The 20,717-nt window shown below is 40.6% G+C and overlaps 1 protein-coding gene across 2 annotated transcripts in view; it reads right to left on the reverse strand.

The window, feature by feature from the left end:
- The window catches only part of CSMD3 (CUB and Sushi multiple domains 3), a 446,157-nt gene that overhangs the window by 182,977 nt on the left and 242,463 nt on the right, over positions 1 to 20,717 (reverse strand). For both annotated transcript variants that reach the window (XM_078593568.1, XM_078593567.1), the window contains one exon: positions 18,883 to 19,004. In XM_078593568.1, the coding sequence (XP_078449694.1) occupies positions 18,883 to 19,004 (122 nt within the window). The remainder of the gene's footprint in view (positions 1 to 18,882; positions 19,005 to 20,717) is intronic.

Genomic DNA, 20,717 nt, shown 5'->3' on the forward strand with positions numbered 1-20,717 from the left:
CTATATACCAAGCGAGGTAGTTAACATCTCGCCAACGTGGCGCCCATGTATATATGTATATAATATAAAGTATATTGACTTAAAACTTTCGTGACTGCAGAAATTAATAGTCTGTGGTTCTTTGGGTAAAGTCACGTAGATAGAAAAAATAATAAACTAATAAAAAATAAAGTTAATACAAATATCACGACGTTTCGATCGCAACACAAGCGGTTGTCATCAGGAACAGAAGTAGATATAGCAGTATAAATGGGTAAGCCACAGTTAGTCGATCAGCAGTGTGGAAGTGTAGGCCAAATACCCTCTTGGGGGGGCTGGGTGGGGAGTGTAGTCGAGGAAGATCCGGCAGCAATGGTGTGAGCAAGAGAGTGTCAGGCTGCACCTTTGCATATCGCAATCATCCATCCATTTAATTGCTACTTATATTTTTTATATATATGAAAGTACGTTCAATTTTGAAGTTGCCCTGTGGTTAGCAGATGTATGTAATTGCCTGACACACAGTGGTATGCAATTGAGAATGATGTGATGGGGTTTTTATTGTGCACTTTAGGGCGCACAGTACAGTTTAGTAATGTCGACTGCATTTCCAAGTGGCAGTAGGATTTGAACCACTGAACCCCAGCAAACTGGCTTCGTAGCAAGTGCACTATGCGATGGATGATGCAATTGGGCTATAGATTGTGCGAGGTGGGTATGTGTTAGGTTTTGCACACTTAGTAAAAAAACGTTCAAGTAAAAATCCCTGCAAAAGCTTGCTCAAGTCACTGCTGGCAGAAGCGCCTCCACTAGAAGGAGCTCTAGAAGCCCCTCTCGATGGTAATTTGGCCTAATCTTTCAAGTCAGCCAGATGTCTTGGAATAGGTGGGATTATCCATACACCTACACTTGGAAATAAATAAGTCCCCCACATTTTACACCACAACAAGTGATCTGCCGTTCGATTAACTGCGGTGTATCAATTTATACTGCTGGGTAGATAAGGATCTGAGAAAATTCCCCAATGGTTTAACTGCCATGCCAGGACGTGGAATTGGCAACCTCTGGATTGCAAGCAGTAAAGAAGCATTATTATTTGTACAATTCGGAAATATTGGGTAAAATATCGACCAATATTTAATTGCACACAATCTTGTTGACGTTTATTATCTTTTTTAAACAAACCGTGATGACACGCAAAACTTCAAATGGCATGAGATACTGTACAATACTGGCTATATACTGGATTCTATTCCCTGAGCACGTTACAAAACTACCAATATAAAACTTATATCTTCTTGGTTCTTTCGGTAAAGTCACGTAGAAGGGAAGTAATAAAATAATAAAAATAAAACATTAAATAATTCTCACGACGTTTCGGCCACAACGCAAGCAGCCGTCCTCAGGTGAAACCAGGTCTGTCGAGGCGACAGCGTCTGAATGAAACAGCACACGTGCTTGGAGCATATATATAAGCTGGGTTGGAAGGGGGGGGAAAGGGCGTCTTGACAAAATAATTTGCATATCAAGAGGAATTTAGCATATTTATGGGAAATGCAGGTATGTGATTAGTACTACTTATGTCCGTGCATTATGCAGGATTAGCAGCATCCAAGGGAGGGGATATGGGAAATGCAGGTATGTGAATTAGTGCTACTTTGCCCGTGCATTATGCAGTATTAGCATCACAGGGAGGGGATAGGGGTAGCATTAATAAAGGGAAGAAGTGTTAATAGTATGTAGCTGCAGTAACTAAAACCACCACGTAAACAACTAAAGTATAAACTACATAGTATCATCATTATACTAAATATACTCTACAATAAGCTGAGTTACTAATAGTAAGTAATACATTACAATTCTACGTCGTAAAAAATATAATATGCTTCCATCTAAACTTTATTCTCTTACATCACACGTATCTACACCGTACTATATACTGCCATAGACAAACCCAACATTAAATTATATACTGTATTGCTATAAACCACCCTAAACCTCATACATTGTAATATTACACTATGTATTATTCTACCCACCCTAATGTATATCACACTGCTGTATATTCACTATACAATTACGATATTATATATTACTTTGTACATTGTCTTAAGCATATACATTTTTATACTATTTGTTACTATACATTGTACCGTTGACCGTCGTGTGAAAGATACTAAGAGGAAGAAACAAGATATGTCAATGCAGCAGAGCAAAGAGTCCATTCCCTGCGGAGAATACAATGCCAGTGAGTGGAACGCGGTCTGAAAGTCACCATAAACGTGAACACAATCAGTTAAGATCCGAAATGGTTTATTACGTCCTTCCAATGATTGCTAAGCCAGAATCCATCTTCTCGGTTGAAATTGTCTCTGTGTTTGTATATGTGGATCGCCTCATGAACGAATCTCTCACGATAGCCAGATGGCTTGCAGAGAACCTCTGTCTTGGAGAAGTCAATATCATGTGAGCCCACTGAATTGTAACAGTGATCTGCCACGGCTGAGGTGTTTGTCCTACTGTGTTTCAAGTCTGCTTTATGTTCACGGATGCGGTCCGAGACATGTCGTTTGGTTTCTCCAATGAAACTGCTACCACAAAGGCAACTTAGTTTGTAGACGCCACGGTACTGTATGTCTGGAACCACATCTTTTACAGACGGGACCAGATCACGGATTTTTTTGTACTGTGTTGAATCGGACCTGAATCTTGTGTTTAATCAGGATTTTGGAGATCTTTTTTGTGACCCCAGCAATGTAGGGTAAGGTGATGGTTTTGAAAGGCTCCTCAACAGGATCCTTCTTGATGGTTGGAGTGATAGCTTTACGGATTGTGTAGTCGGAGTAACCATTAGCCTTAAGAGCTTGGCGTACGTGTTTGAGTTCACTGGCAATGTGTTCCTGGTCGGAGATGCATTGGGCTCTATGGTATAGAGTCTTGATGAGGGAGTTCTTCTGGGATGGATGGTGGTGGGAATCCGGTTTTAGGTAGGCATCCGTATGGGTGGCTTTCCTGTAGACAGAATGGCTCATTGAACCATCAGGTCTCCTTTTAATTAGGACATCCAAAAAGGGTAGCTTGCCATCTTTTTCGACTTCCATGGTGAATCTGATGGCTGGGTGTATGGAATTCATGTGGTTGAGAAATTGGTGAGCGTTTTGAATTAGCTCAATTGAAAAAGAGGGATGACATTGTTATCCTCTCAGCCGACAAAGGCAATGCCACAGTCATCATGGACAAAATAGAATACAACAACAAAATTCAAGAACTACTCAACGATGGCAGCTATACAAAAAATAAAAAGAGACCCCACCAACAGCCTCATCACTAAAACCAACAACATCATTTCTGATTCAACCGCATTAATTGATCAGACCAAACAGTTATCGTTGAAACCTTCTGCAGCCAGGCCACCAAGATTATACGGCTTACCAAAGATACATAAAGATACACCTCTTCGTCCCATTGTCTCTACTATTAACTCCCCCACCTACAAACTGGCTCGTTTTTTGTCTGAAATCCTACGGCCTTTCACTGGAAAAACCACCTCTGCGGTACTAAACTCTACCGACCTGGTATCGACAATCAAGGGGATTTCCCTGTCCCCAGACGACCTGCTTGTCAGTTTTGATGTGGTTTCCTTATTCACCAAAGTTCCTGTACCTGACACCATCGCAATCATTGAAGACTTGGTTCATCAAGGACTGAATACTAGGGTACCCCCCCTGGTGAGACACTGCTTAACCAATACATACTTCACCTGGAATGGAACTTTCTACAAGCAAACTGAGGGCACCCAAATGGGCTCCCCCCTATCTCCGGTTGTAGCCAACATTTTCATGGAGAAATTTGAAACTGACGCCATCCAGACTGCCACTCTACGCCCGACCTTATGAAGAGGTACGTAGATGACACTTTTGTCATCTGGCCACATGGCCGGCCTGCTCTAGACCAATTTCTCGACCACATCAATTCCATACACCCAGCCATCAGATTCACCATGGAAGTCGAAAAAGATGGCAAGCTACCCTTTTTGGATGTCCTAATTAAAAGGAGACCTGATGGTTCAATGAGCCACTCTGTCTACAGGAAAGCCACCCATATGGATGCTTACGTAAAACCGGATTCCCACCACCATCCATCCCAGAAGAATTCCCTCATCAAGACTCTATACCATAGAGCCCAATGCATATCCGACCAGGAACACATTACCAGTGAACTCAAACACGTACGCCAAGCTGTTAAGGCTAATGGTTACTCCGACTACACAATCCGCAAAGCCATCACTCCAACCATCAAGAAGGATCCCGTTGAGGAGCCTTTCAAGACCATCACCTTACCCTACATTGCTGGGGTCACAAAAAATATCTCCAAAATCCTGATAAAACACAAGATCCAGGTCCGATTCAACACAGTACGTAAATCCGTGATCTGGTCCCGTCTGTAAAAGATGTGGTTCCAGACATACAGTACCCTGGCGTCTACAAACTAAGTTGCCTCTGTGGTAGCAGTTACATTGGAGAAACCAAACGACATGTCTCGGACCGCATCCGTGAACATAAAGCAGACTTGAAACACGGTAGGACAAACACCTCAGCCGTGGCAGATCACTGTTACAATTCAGTGGGCGCACATGATATTGACTTCTCCAAGACAGAGGTCGACTGCAAGCCATCTGGCTACCATGAGAGATTCGTTCATGAGGCGATCCATATATACAAACACAGAGACAATTTCAACCGAGAAGATGGATTCTGGCTTAGCAATCATTGGAAGGACGTAATAAACCATTTCGGATCTTAACTGATTGTGTTCACGTTTACGGTGACTTTCAGACCGCGTTCCACTCACTGGCATTGTATTCTCCGCAGGGAATGGACTATTTGCTCCGCCGCATTGACATATCTTGTTTCTTCTTCTTAGTATCTTTCACACGATGGTCAACGGTACAATGTATAATAACAAATAGTATAAAAATGTATATGCTTAAGACAATGTACAAAGTAATATATAATATCGTAATTGTATAGTGAATATACAGCAGTGTGATATACATTGGGGTGGGTAGAATAATACATAGTGTAATATTACAATGGATAGGGTATAGGGTGGTTTATAGCAATACAGTATATAATTTAATGTTGGGTTTGTCTATGGCAGTATATAGTACGGTGTAGACTCGTGTGATGTAAGAGAATAAAGTTTAGATGGAAGCATATTATATTTTTTACGACGTAGAATTGTAATGTATTACTTACTATTAGTAACTCAGCTTATTGTAGAGTATATTTAGTATAATGATGATACTATGTAGTTTATACTTTAGTTGTTTACGTGGTGGTTTTAGTTACTGCAGCTACATACTATTAACACTTCTTCCCTTTATTAATGCTACCCCTATCCCCTCCCTGTGATGCTGCTAATTCTGCATAATGCACGGGCAAAGTAGCACTAATTCACATACCTGCATTTCCCATATCCCCTCCCTTGGATGCTGCTAATCCTGCATAATGCACGGACATAAGTAGTACTAATCACATACCTGAATTTCCCATAAATATGCTAAATTCCTCTTGATATGCAAATTATTTTGTCAAGACGCCCTTCCCCCCCCCCCCCTTCCAACCCAGCTTATATATATACTCCAAGCACGTGTGCTGTTTAATTCAGACGCTGTCGCCTCGACAGACCTGGTTTCACCTGAAGACGGCTGCTTGCGTTGTGGCCGAAACGTCGTGAGAATTATTTTATTATGTTTTATTTTTATTATTTTATTACTTCCCTTCTACGTGACTTTACCGAAAGAACCAAGAAGATGAATCCCTGCAGTCACGAAAGCTTTAAATCGAAATAAAACTTATATATTTCCCAATTTGAAAATGTAACTTGATCATCATCATACGAAGCCATCACTGACACTGGATGACATTTATTGAAGATATTTTGCAGCGTCAAAATATTCTTAAAAGCCAGAGCAATGTGAGCACATTTATTATGGGAACAAAAACAAACCCAGTTATGTTTATGTTTGTCAAAAGCCTCATCACGAACACAACTTTATGTGCTATGAAACTATAACTATAAACAATGACACATGAACAACATTAATATCAGCACTGTTGTTTTACAAAAAAAGAACTATGCACATAAAAAATAAACAATTTTAACAAGGGTGACCATTCCGCTGAAGGTTTGTGTGGAAAGGCAGACAAACTCATTAATCCTTCCTGAATATTTCCGAATATTGGTGAAATATGTAAATAAGATGGGATATCATTTAAAATTAAAATGTGGCCTTTAAATGCCAATGCAGGCAGATGGATTGCATTTCTTAGTACCAGAATGTCCATTTTACTATTTGCATTCAACTCATTGCACATCAATCTGTGAAAAAATAAAAACCTGCTTGTACCTCATGATGGTCATACATTCCCTTCTACGAATGCACTACCTCAGCATAATGTGGCACAATGCTGCTATTTAAAAGATTTATTGTTATAGGCATATTATTGAGCATGTCCAGATCATTTTGTATAAAGAATTCATTTTAAATATGGAAATTTGCATATAAATTACATGCGGTTTTTTTAAAGGAAGAATACAGAATTACATTTTGCAGGGAAATGTGTGCCCTCTGCAATTCTTGTATCGAAGTGTAACTAGCATGCACAACATAGGAATACAATATTACCAATAGGTTAATTTGGAAAGTTATATCCAGCTGTGTTTTTGTTTGTTCTTAATACATATTTAATACGTATAAAATACTGGATTGTTGTGTTTTCTACTCCTTCCCCACTATGGGCCAGAGAAACCAATTTGTTAGTGGAAATCAAGACATTAAATCACACATTTGAAAATGATTCCCACTGGATTAGGATCATTCGTGAACACATGGGAACAGCGACTTGAGCTTGACGTAAAAAAAATATATATAAGCAGCATGCACAGTAGTAGATATCGCAACCATCATGTTCACAAATATATACTAGTACGCATATGCTTGAAAATCATGATTGCAACTGATGACATCATTTTACAACAAAATAGGCTAACATATTCGGTAATGACCATTCTTCACTGCTGAGAGAGCAGTAACGTTGTGACTTTCTGACCCAACCAACTGGACCATCTGTGATAAACAGCTTCTTGGCTCATCGGATTTCTCCAGGATATTTACAAATTCTGATTAATAGCGAGAGATTGCACTTTACAGTGTTGTGCCTTTATAAGCTTTGGATTTGCATACTATAAACATCGTTTGCTATTTACAGATATTTTGCATTAAACAAACCATTAAACCGTTGAAGATGTACACATATACAGTGAAGGAAAAAAGTATTTGACCCCCTGCTGATTTTGTACGTTTGCCCACTGACAAAGAAATGATCAGTCTATAATTTTAATGGTAGGTTTATTTGAACAGTGAGAAACAGAATAACAACAAAAAAATCAAGAAAAACGCATGTCAAAAATGTTATAAATTGATTGGCATTTCACAAAACATGACTTAGTATTTGGTGGCAAAACCCTTGTTGGCAATCACAGAGGTCAGAGGTTTCTTGTAGTTGGCCACCAGGTTTGCACACATCTCAGGAGGGATTTTGTCCCACTCCTCTTTGCAGATCTTCTCCAAGTCATTAAGGTTTCGAGGCTGACATTTGGCAACTCGAACCTTCAGCTCCCTCCACAGATTTTCTATGGGATTAAGGTCTGGAGACTGGCTAGGCCACTCCAAGACCTTAATGTGCTTCTTCTTGAGCCACTCCTTTGTTGCCTTGGCCGTGTGTTTTGGGTTATTGTCATGCTGGAATACTCATCCACGACCCATTTTCAATGCCCTGGCTGAGTGAAGGAGGTTCTCACCCAAGATTTGACGGTACATGGACCCGTCCATCGTCCCTTTGATGCGGTGAAGTTGTCCTGTCCCCTTAGCAGAAAAACACATCCAAAGCATAATGTTTCCACCTCCATGTTTGACGGTGGGGATGGTGTTCTTGGGGTCATAGGCAGCATTCCTCCTCCTCCAAACACGGCGAGGTGAGTTGATGCCAAAGAGCTCCATTTTGGTCTCATCTGACCATAACACTTTCACCCAGTTTTCCTCTGAATGATTCAGATGTTCATTGGCAAACTTCAGACGGACATGTATATGTGCTTTATTGAGCAGGGAGACTTTGCGGGCACTGCAGGATTTCAGTCCTTCACGGCGTAGTGTGTTACCAACTGTTGTTTTGGTGACGATGGTCCCAGCTGCCTTGAGATCATTGACAAGATCCTCCCGTGTAGTTCTGGGCTGATTCCTCACCGTTTTCATGATCATTGCAACTCCACGAGGTGAGATCTTGCATGGAGCCTCAGGCCGAGGGAGATTGACAGTTCTTTTGTGTTTCTTCCATTTGCGAATAATCGCACCAACTGTTTTCACCTTCTCATCAAGCTGCTTGGCGATGGTCTTGTAGCGCATTCCAGCCTTGTGTAGGTCTACAATCTTGTCCCTGACATCCTTGGAGAGCTCTTTGGTCTTGGCCATGGTGGAGAGTTTGGAATCTGATTGATTGATTGCTCCTGCGAACAGCTGTCTTTTATACAGGTAACAAGCTGAGATTAGGAGCACTCCCTTTAAAAGTGTGCTCCTAATCTCAGCTCGTTACCTGTATAAAGGACACCTGGGAACCAGAAATCTTTCTGATTGAGAGGGGGTCAAATACTTATTTCCCTCATTAAAATGTAAATCAATTAATAACATTTTTGACATGCGTTTTTCTGGATTTTGCTGTTATTCTGTATCTCACTGTTCGAATAAACCTACCATTAAAATTATAGACTGATAATTTCTTTGTCAGTGGGCAAACTTACAAAATCAGCAGGGGATTAAATACTTTTTTCCCTCACTGTAGGTAAATTGAGCATACATTTAATACTGAACAGCCACGCGCAATCATAAAGAGTCCAGTATTGTGAACAGTGGGAGGGTAGAATAATGTAATTCAGCTAAGTCTATTGTTATGCTGAACAGCCGAAACTTGTGTGTCTACTTTTAGAACTGATATAACTTTTATAGTTAAAAATAATTATATTTTACATGATAATACATATATACGTTTGTACAAATATATGCAAGGACGAAAAAACATCTAGCTTACCATACGAGCTGAAAGCAAATGTAAATAAAAAAAAATACACATGTGCATACTACTCTAAAAAAACATACTGAAAAGGTTGGCGTAGTTTGCATGGGTTTTTTTTTTCTTCAAGACTAATCTGTGTCGTGGCCTTAAATAGAGAGGGGGGGGGGGCAGAGAGAGAGGTGGGTCTGTTGTAGCAGACACCCAGCCATCAAATTCACCATGGAGGTGGAAAAGGATGGCAAGCTATCATTCTTGGATGTTTTAATCGAAAGGAGACCAGATGGCTCAATGGGACACTATGTATACAGGAAAGCCACCCATACGGATGTATATCTAAAACCTGACTCCCACCACCATCCTTCCCAGAAGAATTCCCTCATCAAAACTCTACACCATAGAGCTCGATGTATTTCCGACCATCATCACCGAGCCAGTGGACTGGAATACATACACCAAGCTCTCAAGATGAATGGATATTCAGACTACACAATCTGTAAAGCTATCACCCCAACCGTTGGGAAAGAACCATCTGAGGACCAAAACAAAACCATCACCTTGCCATACATAGCAGGGGTCACCAAAAATATTTCCAAAATCATGAGCAAACACAAGATCCAGGTTCGATTTAACACAGTCCATAAAATTCGTATCTGATCCCATCTGTGAAGGATGTGATCCCTGACATACAATACCCCGGCATCTACAAATTAAGCTGTGTCTGTGGCAGTATTTACATTGGAGAAACTAAGTGACGTTTCTCGGACCGTGTTTGTGAACATAAGGCAGATCTGAAACACGGTAGGACCAATACTTCGGCCGTGGCTGATTATTGTTTTAATGCGGTGGGCTCACATGAAGTTGATTTCTCTAAGACGAAGGTACTTTGCAAACCCACTAGCTATCAACAAAGATTCGTTCATGAAGTCATCTATATATATAGACACAATTTCAATCGAGAAGATGGGTATAAACTGAGCAATCATTGGAAGGATGTTATCAACCAGTTTAAGTCATAACTATCTCAGATGTTCCCATCCTACCACCTTCCGATGTTAGTTGTTTTTTCGGCTCTTTGATTATACATTAACAGGTAAAATTTATCACCCTAACACAGCCACCTTGCTCACCAATCTCCAAGTTTTTGCTTTGCGATATTCCATTCACATGCTAATCTATAACATTAGCATGTGGCACCCGCTGTGGAGGCCTCTCAACGATCTTACATTATCATGATAATTTTTACTGGGCAGCCCTTTGATTGGTGGGAAAAGCCAGCACCGTCGCGCTCGCTGCCCACCACTTACATTAACATTGGCTGCTGACATTTGGGCTACGCCCATTTCAAACCTTTATAAACGGTTTACCTTTAAAAGCTAACCCCCTCATCCTGATGACGAACGCTTGTGGTGTGATCGAAACGTCGTAGCTTTTTGTAATTTTTTTTAACCTATTTACGTGACTTTACCGAAAGACCCAAATAATATGAATTCCTGCAGTCACGAAAGCTTTAAGTCAAGATTGAATGTGTTAGTAGTTTCAAGGTTTTCATTCACACATATTGGTGGAAATATTAATGTACTAACAAATGTTGCATTAATGTCCGATCTGGTAGAGCCAAGAAAATCTGCAGACGAATGCTTGTATAATTGCAAAGTGCAAAAATTGCTTGGCAAAACATGCTGCTTGACAATCAGTGCATGCATGTGAGTGCAAATCGCGGTTGAAACTAATTACACAGGCGATTTCACTTGGAAGTCAGTATTTCATTTCAGTGAAACATTTATTACTTGGAGACATACTGAATGCTGAATATGTATGTAGAGCGTGCAGCAATGGCTAGTGCACTCAACCCAACGACCACAGTTCAATTCCCAGCCAGTCACTAAACGAGACAACCAACACCAGCGAGTAGCAAAAGGGCTTCTGAAATTACCCAACTTTCGAATAATTGTTTTTATTTATCATCATATTTTTCTTAAAGAACATATAACAACATTCAACACCATGTGCAGATTCCACTGGGCTATCCCTGAATGCAGGGGTGGACGCTTCTACTTCATTGCCCTCAGCAGTCTGGAGACCAGTTTTTTAGACCATATCAGGCTCCCCATTACCTCATCGTGTAGCACCAACATGGCCACTGACAAACCTGATTGAAAGGCCACCTCTACGTATCAGAACAAGGCCTGTACATCGCAGAAGACTTGCCACATAGACCGACGTTTAGATTTCAACAGTAGGTCTTGGAACTCTGCATCCAGTCATAAGCTGGCAAAACCTTGCCCCTTCAACTGCCATGCCGTCAGTCGTATTTCCGGAAGATCCCGACACCAGATCCCTCTCTGGGGAACAGTAAGTCTGGTCTACGTGTAAAAGTACGTATAAAATTCATACAACATGCAAATGTAACACTTTAGTTAAGTTCAATGAGCGATGGCAACTGCAATGGTGTTCTAATGTATATGTTCATGGCATGGCAGAGACTACTGGACGAATAATTAAGTCTGCCACAGAAAAAAAGAAATACCACGGTCATTTGTTTAAACATAGACAGACAAGTCGATGTAGAGAATAAGATGCACTCTACTCTCTCGCATTGTCTCACAAATGATCTCAGATGTTGGAGTAAAATATTTTACCACTGCAAAAGCTGTCAATAAACAATATGTATCTTGAACAGAGAAAACTAGGTAATATTCATAATTTAGTTGTGACTATTGAGAAGGAATTGGTAATGTATAATCAATTGTAACATAAAAAAGCATGCACATTTTTATTTAATCTGAGTTATTTTTTGTTTTCCAGCATTAAATTATTGGTTTATCCAATAAAAAATATATTTTATTAAGTCCATTATTTTTATTTAAATTGTGCTGATTGTTACTATTGTAGGTTAAAAATGAGCTGGCTAAGTGGCTTAATCATTAGCAGAAAATGAGGTTCACTATGCAAGATTTATCTGAGCTAGGATTACATTAATTACGACAAGAGGCATTGCGCTAAAAAAATATTGCGACAATAGTTACATTTTAGTCTCATTAAACTTATTCAAATGATAGAGAGTGTTTAATTCGTCACATCAAAACAAAAACAACTGATAAATAATAGCTCTTGTGTTTGACGCATTAGAGTGTTGGGATAATGAACGCCCTGTCCCTTGGGTTTTAATGGCATATTATTAAATTTAAACTTAAGTTTGTACAGATTGGAATAAAGTGCCTTTGGCGAATATGTCGCTTTACTTTTTTTTGTATTGAGTACACATGAGTGCATGTGGCAAAGGCAAATGTTTAAAAAGACGATATATGTGAAAGGAAATGGAATGAACAGCTAAACATATTCCTTGCAAGTTCTACTTTTAACTCAGGGGCTATAACAAGCTGTAAAACAAGTGATACTCAAGAGGTAGATGGCTGCAGCAGTTCTCACTAAACAAGCTGATTGTAGAGACTTGGCAGAGCAACTGATGGAGAGAGACTCGAGCACAAACGAAAAGCACTGTCCAAACCCACCATATGTTGGCGACCACCAGCTATTATTGCCCTAGGATATATTTGCAAACAAGCCTTTAATGAATCGCCCACAGCAATTTTGGCGTGTCATTGAATATGGTTTGCATTCATAACTTTAGTTGAATACTTTATATTTATAAATAACTCCCAGTGATTTTTTTTTTGCTGCTAAAAAGACACAATGAATGCATTTGATAGCATTTACCTGCACAGGGTCTGCAAGTTATGGAGCAACAGTGACCCACTACCAGGCATCCATATGTAGTGATGTAAAATGGATCACTACAGCGCGTAGCGCCAAGTGCCGTAGAAATGGGCGCTGAGGCTAACACACCGTGCAGTACCATACACTGGGTCACTAGGGGCATGGTACTGAGTGCTAGCAGAAGAGAGCTAGATGAGACTACCGACAGAGTAGGGGATAGAAGCCTCCGCCAGCGCCTCAGGTAATTGCCACAGAGTCGGTTACTGGGGGAGTGTGGTGGGGGCGGCTGCAGTAGGGGGCCTGTGGGGACGAATCACCCCGGTACCGGGTTAAGCACGTGAGGAATGTGGGCCAAAGGTGAACGAGGGGACACGGGAAAAGTAGCTGAAAAACGTCTGGAGAGTTCCCGAGGGGGGCGTGGTTAAGGGTGGAGCCAGAGAGGGAACAGTTGTAAGGTGGCCTGGACCCTTTGGTAATATTCCAGACGTAGGCGCGGCCGGGGGTGGAGCCAGGCCGCGCCAAGAGGGAAAAAATGGAAGCTCCGATCGAATGTCAGGGCTGTCTGCAGGTGAAGTGGAACCCAAGTGCTACGTCTTCGTCTCCGACATTGTGGGTCAGACAGCACATTGGCTCCTTTTACCCCATTATAGTTATCCCGTATGCGAGAGAGATAGGTGTATTGTAATCCTGTGTGTAACGAGAGTGAGAGATAGGTGTATTAGTCCCGTGTGTAACGGTGTTGCATAAGTGTAGAATAAACGTTGTTGCCTCCTAACTAGTGTATTTTAAATGACTCACGACACATATAACAAACAAGAAAAACACTAATTTTTCCTTTAACAGAGTTTGTTATTATTGTACATCTTAAAATAACTTACATACAATGTAAGTGTATATGGTAAATACTAATGTTGCACAGTGCTGAAAAAATGAACTCACAGATATTTTATACAATCCTTATGATCAAGACTCCATTGTGCTTTGTCAGAGAGAATCATGTTAAAATTACTAGACGAGGCAGATTGTTGGTTAAAAGATGCGCAAACAAACTTCAATTCCATACATATTCACAAGGGATTCATTTGACAGCTATGCATTTCTCTCCCAAGGCCTAATTGAACAAGCTGACAACATCAAAAACAGAATACGAACCCAGGATTAAAAAGTTGCAAAATAATTGTAGGTAGAGGCGAACACTCGTAATAATTGTACACAGGAACATGCCAACATATTCAAGTGTGGCTTCAAAGTCCTGGGCCCGGTGCTATATCTTAGCAAGCAAGAAGTCCGAGCTTACATATGAGAGTAGATGCAAAATAGTAGTGTAACAACAACTGCCATTCTCCACTAAGTGGCAGTAATGTCACCATGGCACGTGTGCTAGGCTAAGACTCGCTGGCAGGTCATGGGACAAATTCAGGTGCCATGGGTTGATTGAATGGGATGACCGGCAGATGTGCCACCTGAACTCCCTACTGTGTCAATTTGCTGCATTTTAGCTACCCGGTCCGCTTGTTGTCATGAGTACCACTCTTCTTGCCCTCTATTCCCACCAAATTCCCAGTAGTATCCTTCATGAGCCTTCTCCACTGAGGCCAATCTTAACACCGCTGTTTCCAGTCATCGGCAAGTCCAATCAGCTGCACATCCATCTGGACCACAGCAGTACATCTTTTACCTAAATCATGCTGCACCTATTTGTCCCCCTCTATCCAGTCAAAAAGAAGCTGCTTGGGCATACAATCTCACCTGCTGAAGAAACTCACTCATGGGTATATGTCCAGATCTTTTAAGAATTTGTGAGCTCACACAATTCAGTTTGGTCTAACCCAGAATGGATCATAGGCAGGCCAGCCTGAATGCTCTGCATTTCGCAAGCAATATACCAGTTAGTTTCCACGGAGCATTACAGCAACCGATTAAAAGATAATGATGCTCGACTGAATCGGAGTGAGACCTTCACTGCCAAACTGGAGTTGGTCATAAGCACACTGCCCAGGTACAGAAACGTCTTAACTCTCTCCACAACTGCCTCATCTCTCATGGGAAGTGGATGGGATGGAGAATTCGATGATACAACATACCCAGGCAGGTCTTTATTTTCGTGGGGCTGATGGTAAATAATCATCTCTTGGTAGCGTTCTCCAGCTGTAGCAGTAACATCTCCAACTCCTTCTCAGTGAGCAGTAATTACCAGATCATCCGCATACATAATATGGTTGACCAATAGGTAGCCATCCCTTAACCACACCTAGGCATCTTTACACCCTCCCATTTTATGTGTACCAGATATAAATTCCTTCGGTACAGCCATGCAAAGCTTCTCAAACTACGTGGTCAAAGCAGATGTGAAATAGTGTATGGGCCAGAGGACATCCCTGTGGCACCCCAAAGAAACAGAAAATATATCTGAATCCTGGCCCCGCAGCTTTACCCAGGCCTGTCCACCTACGTCAAGGTCCTTAATGATTGTGAGCAGAGGGTCAGGAACCACGAACACACGAAGAATAACTAGAGTCCTGGCCTATTGATCGTATCTTAGGCTGTAATCATGTCAATAATGCAACGATTTACGTGGTGTTGAAATTCCATACACCTCTACTGTAGCAGACGGACAGAGAAGATGGCATCTGTGAAGGTCCACCCTGATCTGAAACCACATTGAGGCTCGGCAAGCCTCTCCTCAGCATGCCTGGCATGGCGATGTTAAATAATCCTTGCCAGATCTTTCCCCGGCACACTGAGGAGGGAGATTCGCCGATAGTTAAATCAGTGTAACAACTTCGGAAAGAGGGGGACGACCAGGGCATCTTTCCAATCATGTGGAATTCATCCTTTGGATCAGACAATGATGTCATACAGGGCAGCCTGCACACAAATGCCTTTCTCTCTCAGCAGTTCATATGAAAGGTCATCTCTGCCTGGTGCTTAGTCTGGGATGCCAGACAAAATCAAATGCTTTAGCTTTGTCATGGGCAATGATTATTGACGTCCAAAATATTCAAGGGTTGAGCCCCAAATACGAGATACAAAAGCTAACAGGTTACATGTTGATCGGAGAAAACTCACACTTGGACATAACCAACTGCACACACAGGTTAGCAACCTACTTGGTGTATAGGCTTCTAAGAATGATGATGAATAATGTTAATGAATGAAGCAACTATATGTAATATATCTCGAGACAAAAATTTCAATTATCATTCACTGAATTAATTGGAGGATATTAAGCAAGAAATGAACTAATATTATCGTGGTGACACTCGTTGAATTAATGACAGAATATAGGAGATAATAAATGACGATACATTTTAACCTGATTCGATTCGTGTATGGTGGGGTAAAGTGAGGGTACTCCCACCTCTTCCAGAAGAGTAGGCCAAAGACTCACTCGGGGGGTTTTCTAGAGCTGCCCGTTAATGGAGGCCCTTCTGCCAGCAGTGGCACGAGTAAGAAAATGAAGGCCTGCACTTTTACCTTGTTTACCTTTTCAACTAGTGGACTCTCCCCCGTGGTCAAAGGCCATCAAGCATGAATCATAACAGAGCTCTGGCTATTAAAATCACATTAAGGAGTACAATTTAGTGAATCGGTGTTATGGTTAAACAAAAGATTTACGATTTTTTTTTCGTCTCTAACGTGATAAATAAAAGTATATTCCTAGATAATATCAATGTTTTCTCAGATGGTGAAATAAAGTACATTTAGAAATAATTAATCTCAATGAACGCACATGACTAAATAAATGGTATGTATAAATAATAAGTCTAAATGGGCTCTCATGCAGATAAATAAAGTAACTTAAGAAATCATGGGGTGGATTAAGAAATAATGAATATCAATGAACTCTGACGTTGTTAAATAAGAACATTAAGAAATAATCAATCTTAATGGGCCTGCACATGATTAAATAAAGAACATTGTTAAAGTCGAATTGGTAAAACAGGACGATTCTATCATCTAGTAGATGGAAATAAATATATTACTGTACAAACAATACATATTTTAAAGCAATAACAATAGCATCACCCAACTTACAAGATGCATGTAGGCACATCTAGCGCTAAGTTATTAAAGGATTGCAGCGAACACTGTTAAAGGATGTTATACTGGTCCCCATTTTTTGGAGAGATAATAATCTCCCAACTGTTCACATTCATTGAATTAAAGTTAGTCAATTTCCAGGTCACGTGTGCTGGGATAAAGCGTGGATCCTCCCATCTCCATCAAGACGTTTGGCCAGTGTAAAAGAATTGGTCAAATACTCTTTCTTGGGGTTATCTCCCTCTCGTTGACGCCCTTACAAGAGGAGTGACTTGAGGAAGAATAGACAGACCTGCACCTTTGCCATTACCACATTTTAGTTAAATGGTAGATTTAGCAATTTTTCAAAAAGTCATGAGATCAAAACACAAAAAAAACTACGGCTTTCTCTTTTGTAAGAAAAAAAACACCCAGCACACCGATTTTTCTTCAAAAAGTATAGTGTAGTAATGATTTGTAGCAAAATATAGTTATGAAATTCATAGAACTCTAGCGTCATGCATTACAAAGTTGTAGTGTCTGAAAGTTTTAGAATTAAAATTAAATCTTCACCGAAATCTTACCAACGATCCACAACCGTGGATCATTAACATTCAGTGTTGCTATCTTTAAAAAATATATATACAATAAAAAACTTTGTATGTTTTACTTGCATTCCCAGTAAAGTATGTGCTCTGGTGATGAACACAAGTGCACACTTGAGAACAACAATAGCATATGACATTGAAACAGAAAGTCGGAAGAGGAAAAATAAGACAAACAAATGAGTCCCTCTTTTTTATTTGCACGACAAAGCCAGACCTCAAGGCTTTTGAGAATTGATGGGATTAATTAAACAGATGTTGCACAGTTGATATGTGCAATGTGAACTCAATGCAGCAATGCTGACACCTTGGGAAGTGATCCTGTAACATTATTCAAGACACTCTGAAAGGTAGCTCACTACACTGGTGTATTACAGATATTACTTTTCTTCGCTTCAAGTGGAAAAAAAATCCAAGGACGACTCTGATACTTGTTTTTGCAGCTGATATTATATTGTTTGAGTATGGATTAAGTTTGCACTGAAGCAGCAGCATTATACGATGTTTATCATTCCTTTATAATGTGTTACATAATAATAATTTGATTAATATTTGCTTCTTAGACCACAGTATTCTTTGTAAAGATAAATGCAATTATTCAGCCATACAGCCTGATACCATTAAAATCATTACATTACAATAAGTGGAATGTTTGCATTGTATGTGATATTTCAAATGGAGTGCACAGGAATAGGCAATATTTTCCTCCCCTTTTTTCAAATCATCTCTTTCATTATGATTTATTTGACCACTACCAGTTATTGCGTATGATGTCGAACATTAGTACGCCCGAGTTTCTGTGGAGGAGTTAAAATAAAAATAACCCTCGTAAAAAGTTCAGGCCCAATAAACATTACCTGCTGATCCCAATTTAGATTTCTATATGAAACCTTTGATTTTATGTTTTGCCTGGAGGCTTCATAGAGCCAATAGTTGGAAATATTTTATCTAAACAGTGTCAATACAGACACTTAATTAAAAAAACAGAGATCATCTTTGTTATGAAAGTGAGGTGTAAAATGCATACATTTATTCGGTAAATATTTCCATTATCTGTCATATTAATAGCATGCCAACCAAAATGTGTGAATCTAAATTAAACATGTCTTTTTGTGACATTGCACGGGCAGTCGTGCACGAGCATAAATAACAAAAACTCAGCACATTCATCAATAACACTGACGTAACATTGTGGGAAAAAATTATTATGGATCTTTCGGGCAATGGCTCATCTTCATCGCAAGATAGATGCTGAGCCATTGCCGAAAATGTCACGTTATTTCTATATTAATATATTTAGGATAGAATAATTGACGAACGTATTGAGTTGTTGTTCAAATATTCATGAAAGTCAAATATCTCAAAGTGCAGTAAAAAAAACCCAAGACGTCTCTTCTCGTTTTCTGTAAGCTCGGAGTGCGACTCACCTTGCCAGGGTTAACAGCGGTAATGGTCCACATGCACTGGGCATTGTTGTCATACTTCAGTGGAAAGTTTGGCGAGGTGATGACACCGCTGGGGCCTTCCAAGTGCGATCCGCAGGTCTTAGCTGCACACAGAGGAGACACCATAGGCCATAGTTATGCATCATATTTTCACTTCGCCTTTCCCAGGGGTTGTCGTAAAGGTGTGTTAAGATGTTGCCTTGAATGTGCATTCAGAGTATATGAGCTTGACCGGTATTGATGTTAACAGGGTAAAAAGAACGAACGATGCACATGTGTACACAGTTTGAATAAATAACATCAGTGGTTGAATACAACTAATAGAAGGGAGTGGATTGTTTTTATGTCCAGAGGAGAATCAACCAATTTTTGTGACAATGGTTTTGAATACAAGTGAACAATACAAAAACAGTACGAGTATATACGATTATAATACAGAGCATATGCAATATTCATTTATTATTTGAATTTTTTTATTTATATATGCATTAACCCCTGCCTATGCAGTTGAAAAGTGAAACTGATATGAACGTAATTCAGTGCACTTGCAGTACACTCCAATGTGAATATGCCAGTGATTTGAGAACAAATATTGCATTGGTGATGTAAATTGGCTACGTATGAAAGTGAATTGGAGTCCCGTTTATTTAAACCTCAGTTGTCCCAGTGAAAAAGTTACCATGGTTTTTATGTCACGACTTCAATTGTTATTTAATGAAAGATATCCTAATATTAGAACCCCCCGCCCTTCCCCCCCGTGGTTTCAAATCACGCACTGCTCACATGGTCCAACTCATCCTATGATAGTTTGCGATCAGTAAACATCACGTAGAAGAAAAGACACTGTCCTTCCGCACTCTCATTTCAGCAATGTCTCAATTGTCATGAAGTTATTCAATGTGAGTCGAAAATAAATCACAAGAGACAATGGCGAACAAGATTTAAATTGCTCCACACCATCTCTAATGCAATGTCCAGTGGATGCAACCTTTTCTCCATCACTGTTGGAACTAAAGGTTAGAGTGATAATGGAGTCTGCTTCAGATTAGAGCTCAGGTATTGATTTTCTTCTTCCTCTTTTTGATTTCCTTAACAACTGTCTGTGGTCGTGTTTGTACTTTCCCGTAACTCTTTTTTACTGCAGTACATAACATAGCAGGTCATTTGAAGTTTTACACGTGTAATGCGGGCGAAAGCGACCTTCCGGATGTGACGTCACGAGGAGGCGGAGCCAGGTGACGTGGGTGAAAGGTTGGGGTCCTTAAGCGGGTAAACCGGAAAGAGAAGTCAGTCGGGGTGTGAATGGAAAGGTGTGGGGCCACGCGGGCGTACGAGCCGAGGGGGCACCGTCGGAGCGGGAGCCAACCCCGGGAACAGTAGGGAGCTACTGGGAGGTGTAAAGCTGCAGATAGAAATAGGCAGTAAGGCTGTGTGTGAGAGGCAGCGGTGTGGCTGCCAAGAGTCGCAGGAGCGACGAGGAGGCGAGACAGCACGAGGCTGTCAGAGCTGCGGAGTAAGCAAGAGCGAGAAGAGCAGCAGCGATTACAGCCAAGGGGGCTGAGAGTGAGTAACAGCAGCGGAGCTGCTGTGGGGGCTACAGGAGCGACAGAGGCCAACAGAGGGGCTGCTGGTGGAGAAGAGAGAGACATCGGAGCCAGCACGGTGGGGACTAAGCAAAGAGGAGACAGCCGTGTGGGTAATACAGTACGGACCAAATAAAGGACACTGAGCCAGAGATCGTGGTCGAATCCTTTATTACACTGGTGTCAGAAGTGAAACGGCATGTCTAAGCAAGTAAGGAAGAAAATTCCTCCGGC

Source organism: Lampetra planeri, chromosome 4 (assembly GCF_965212315.1).
Source record: "Lampetra planeri chromosome 4, kcLamPlan1.2.h2, whole genome shotgun sequence".
Classification (NCBI taxonomy): Eukaryota; Metazoa; Chordata; class Hyperoartia; order Petromyzontiformes; family Petromyzontidae; genus Lampetra; species Lampetra planeri.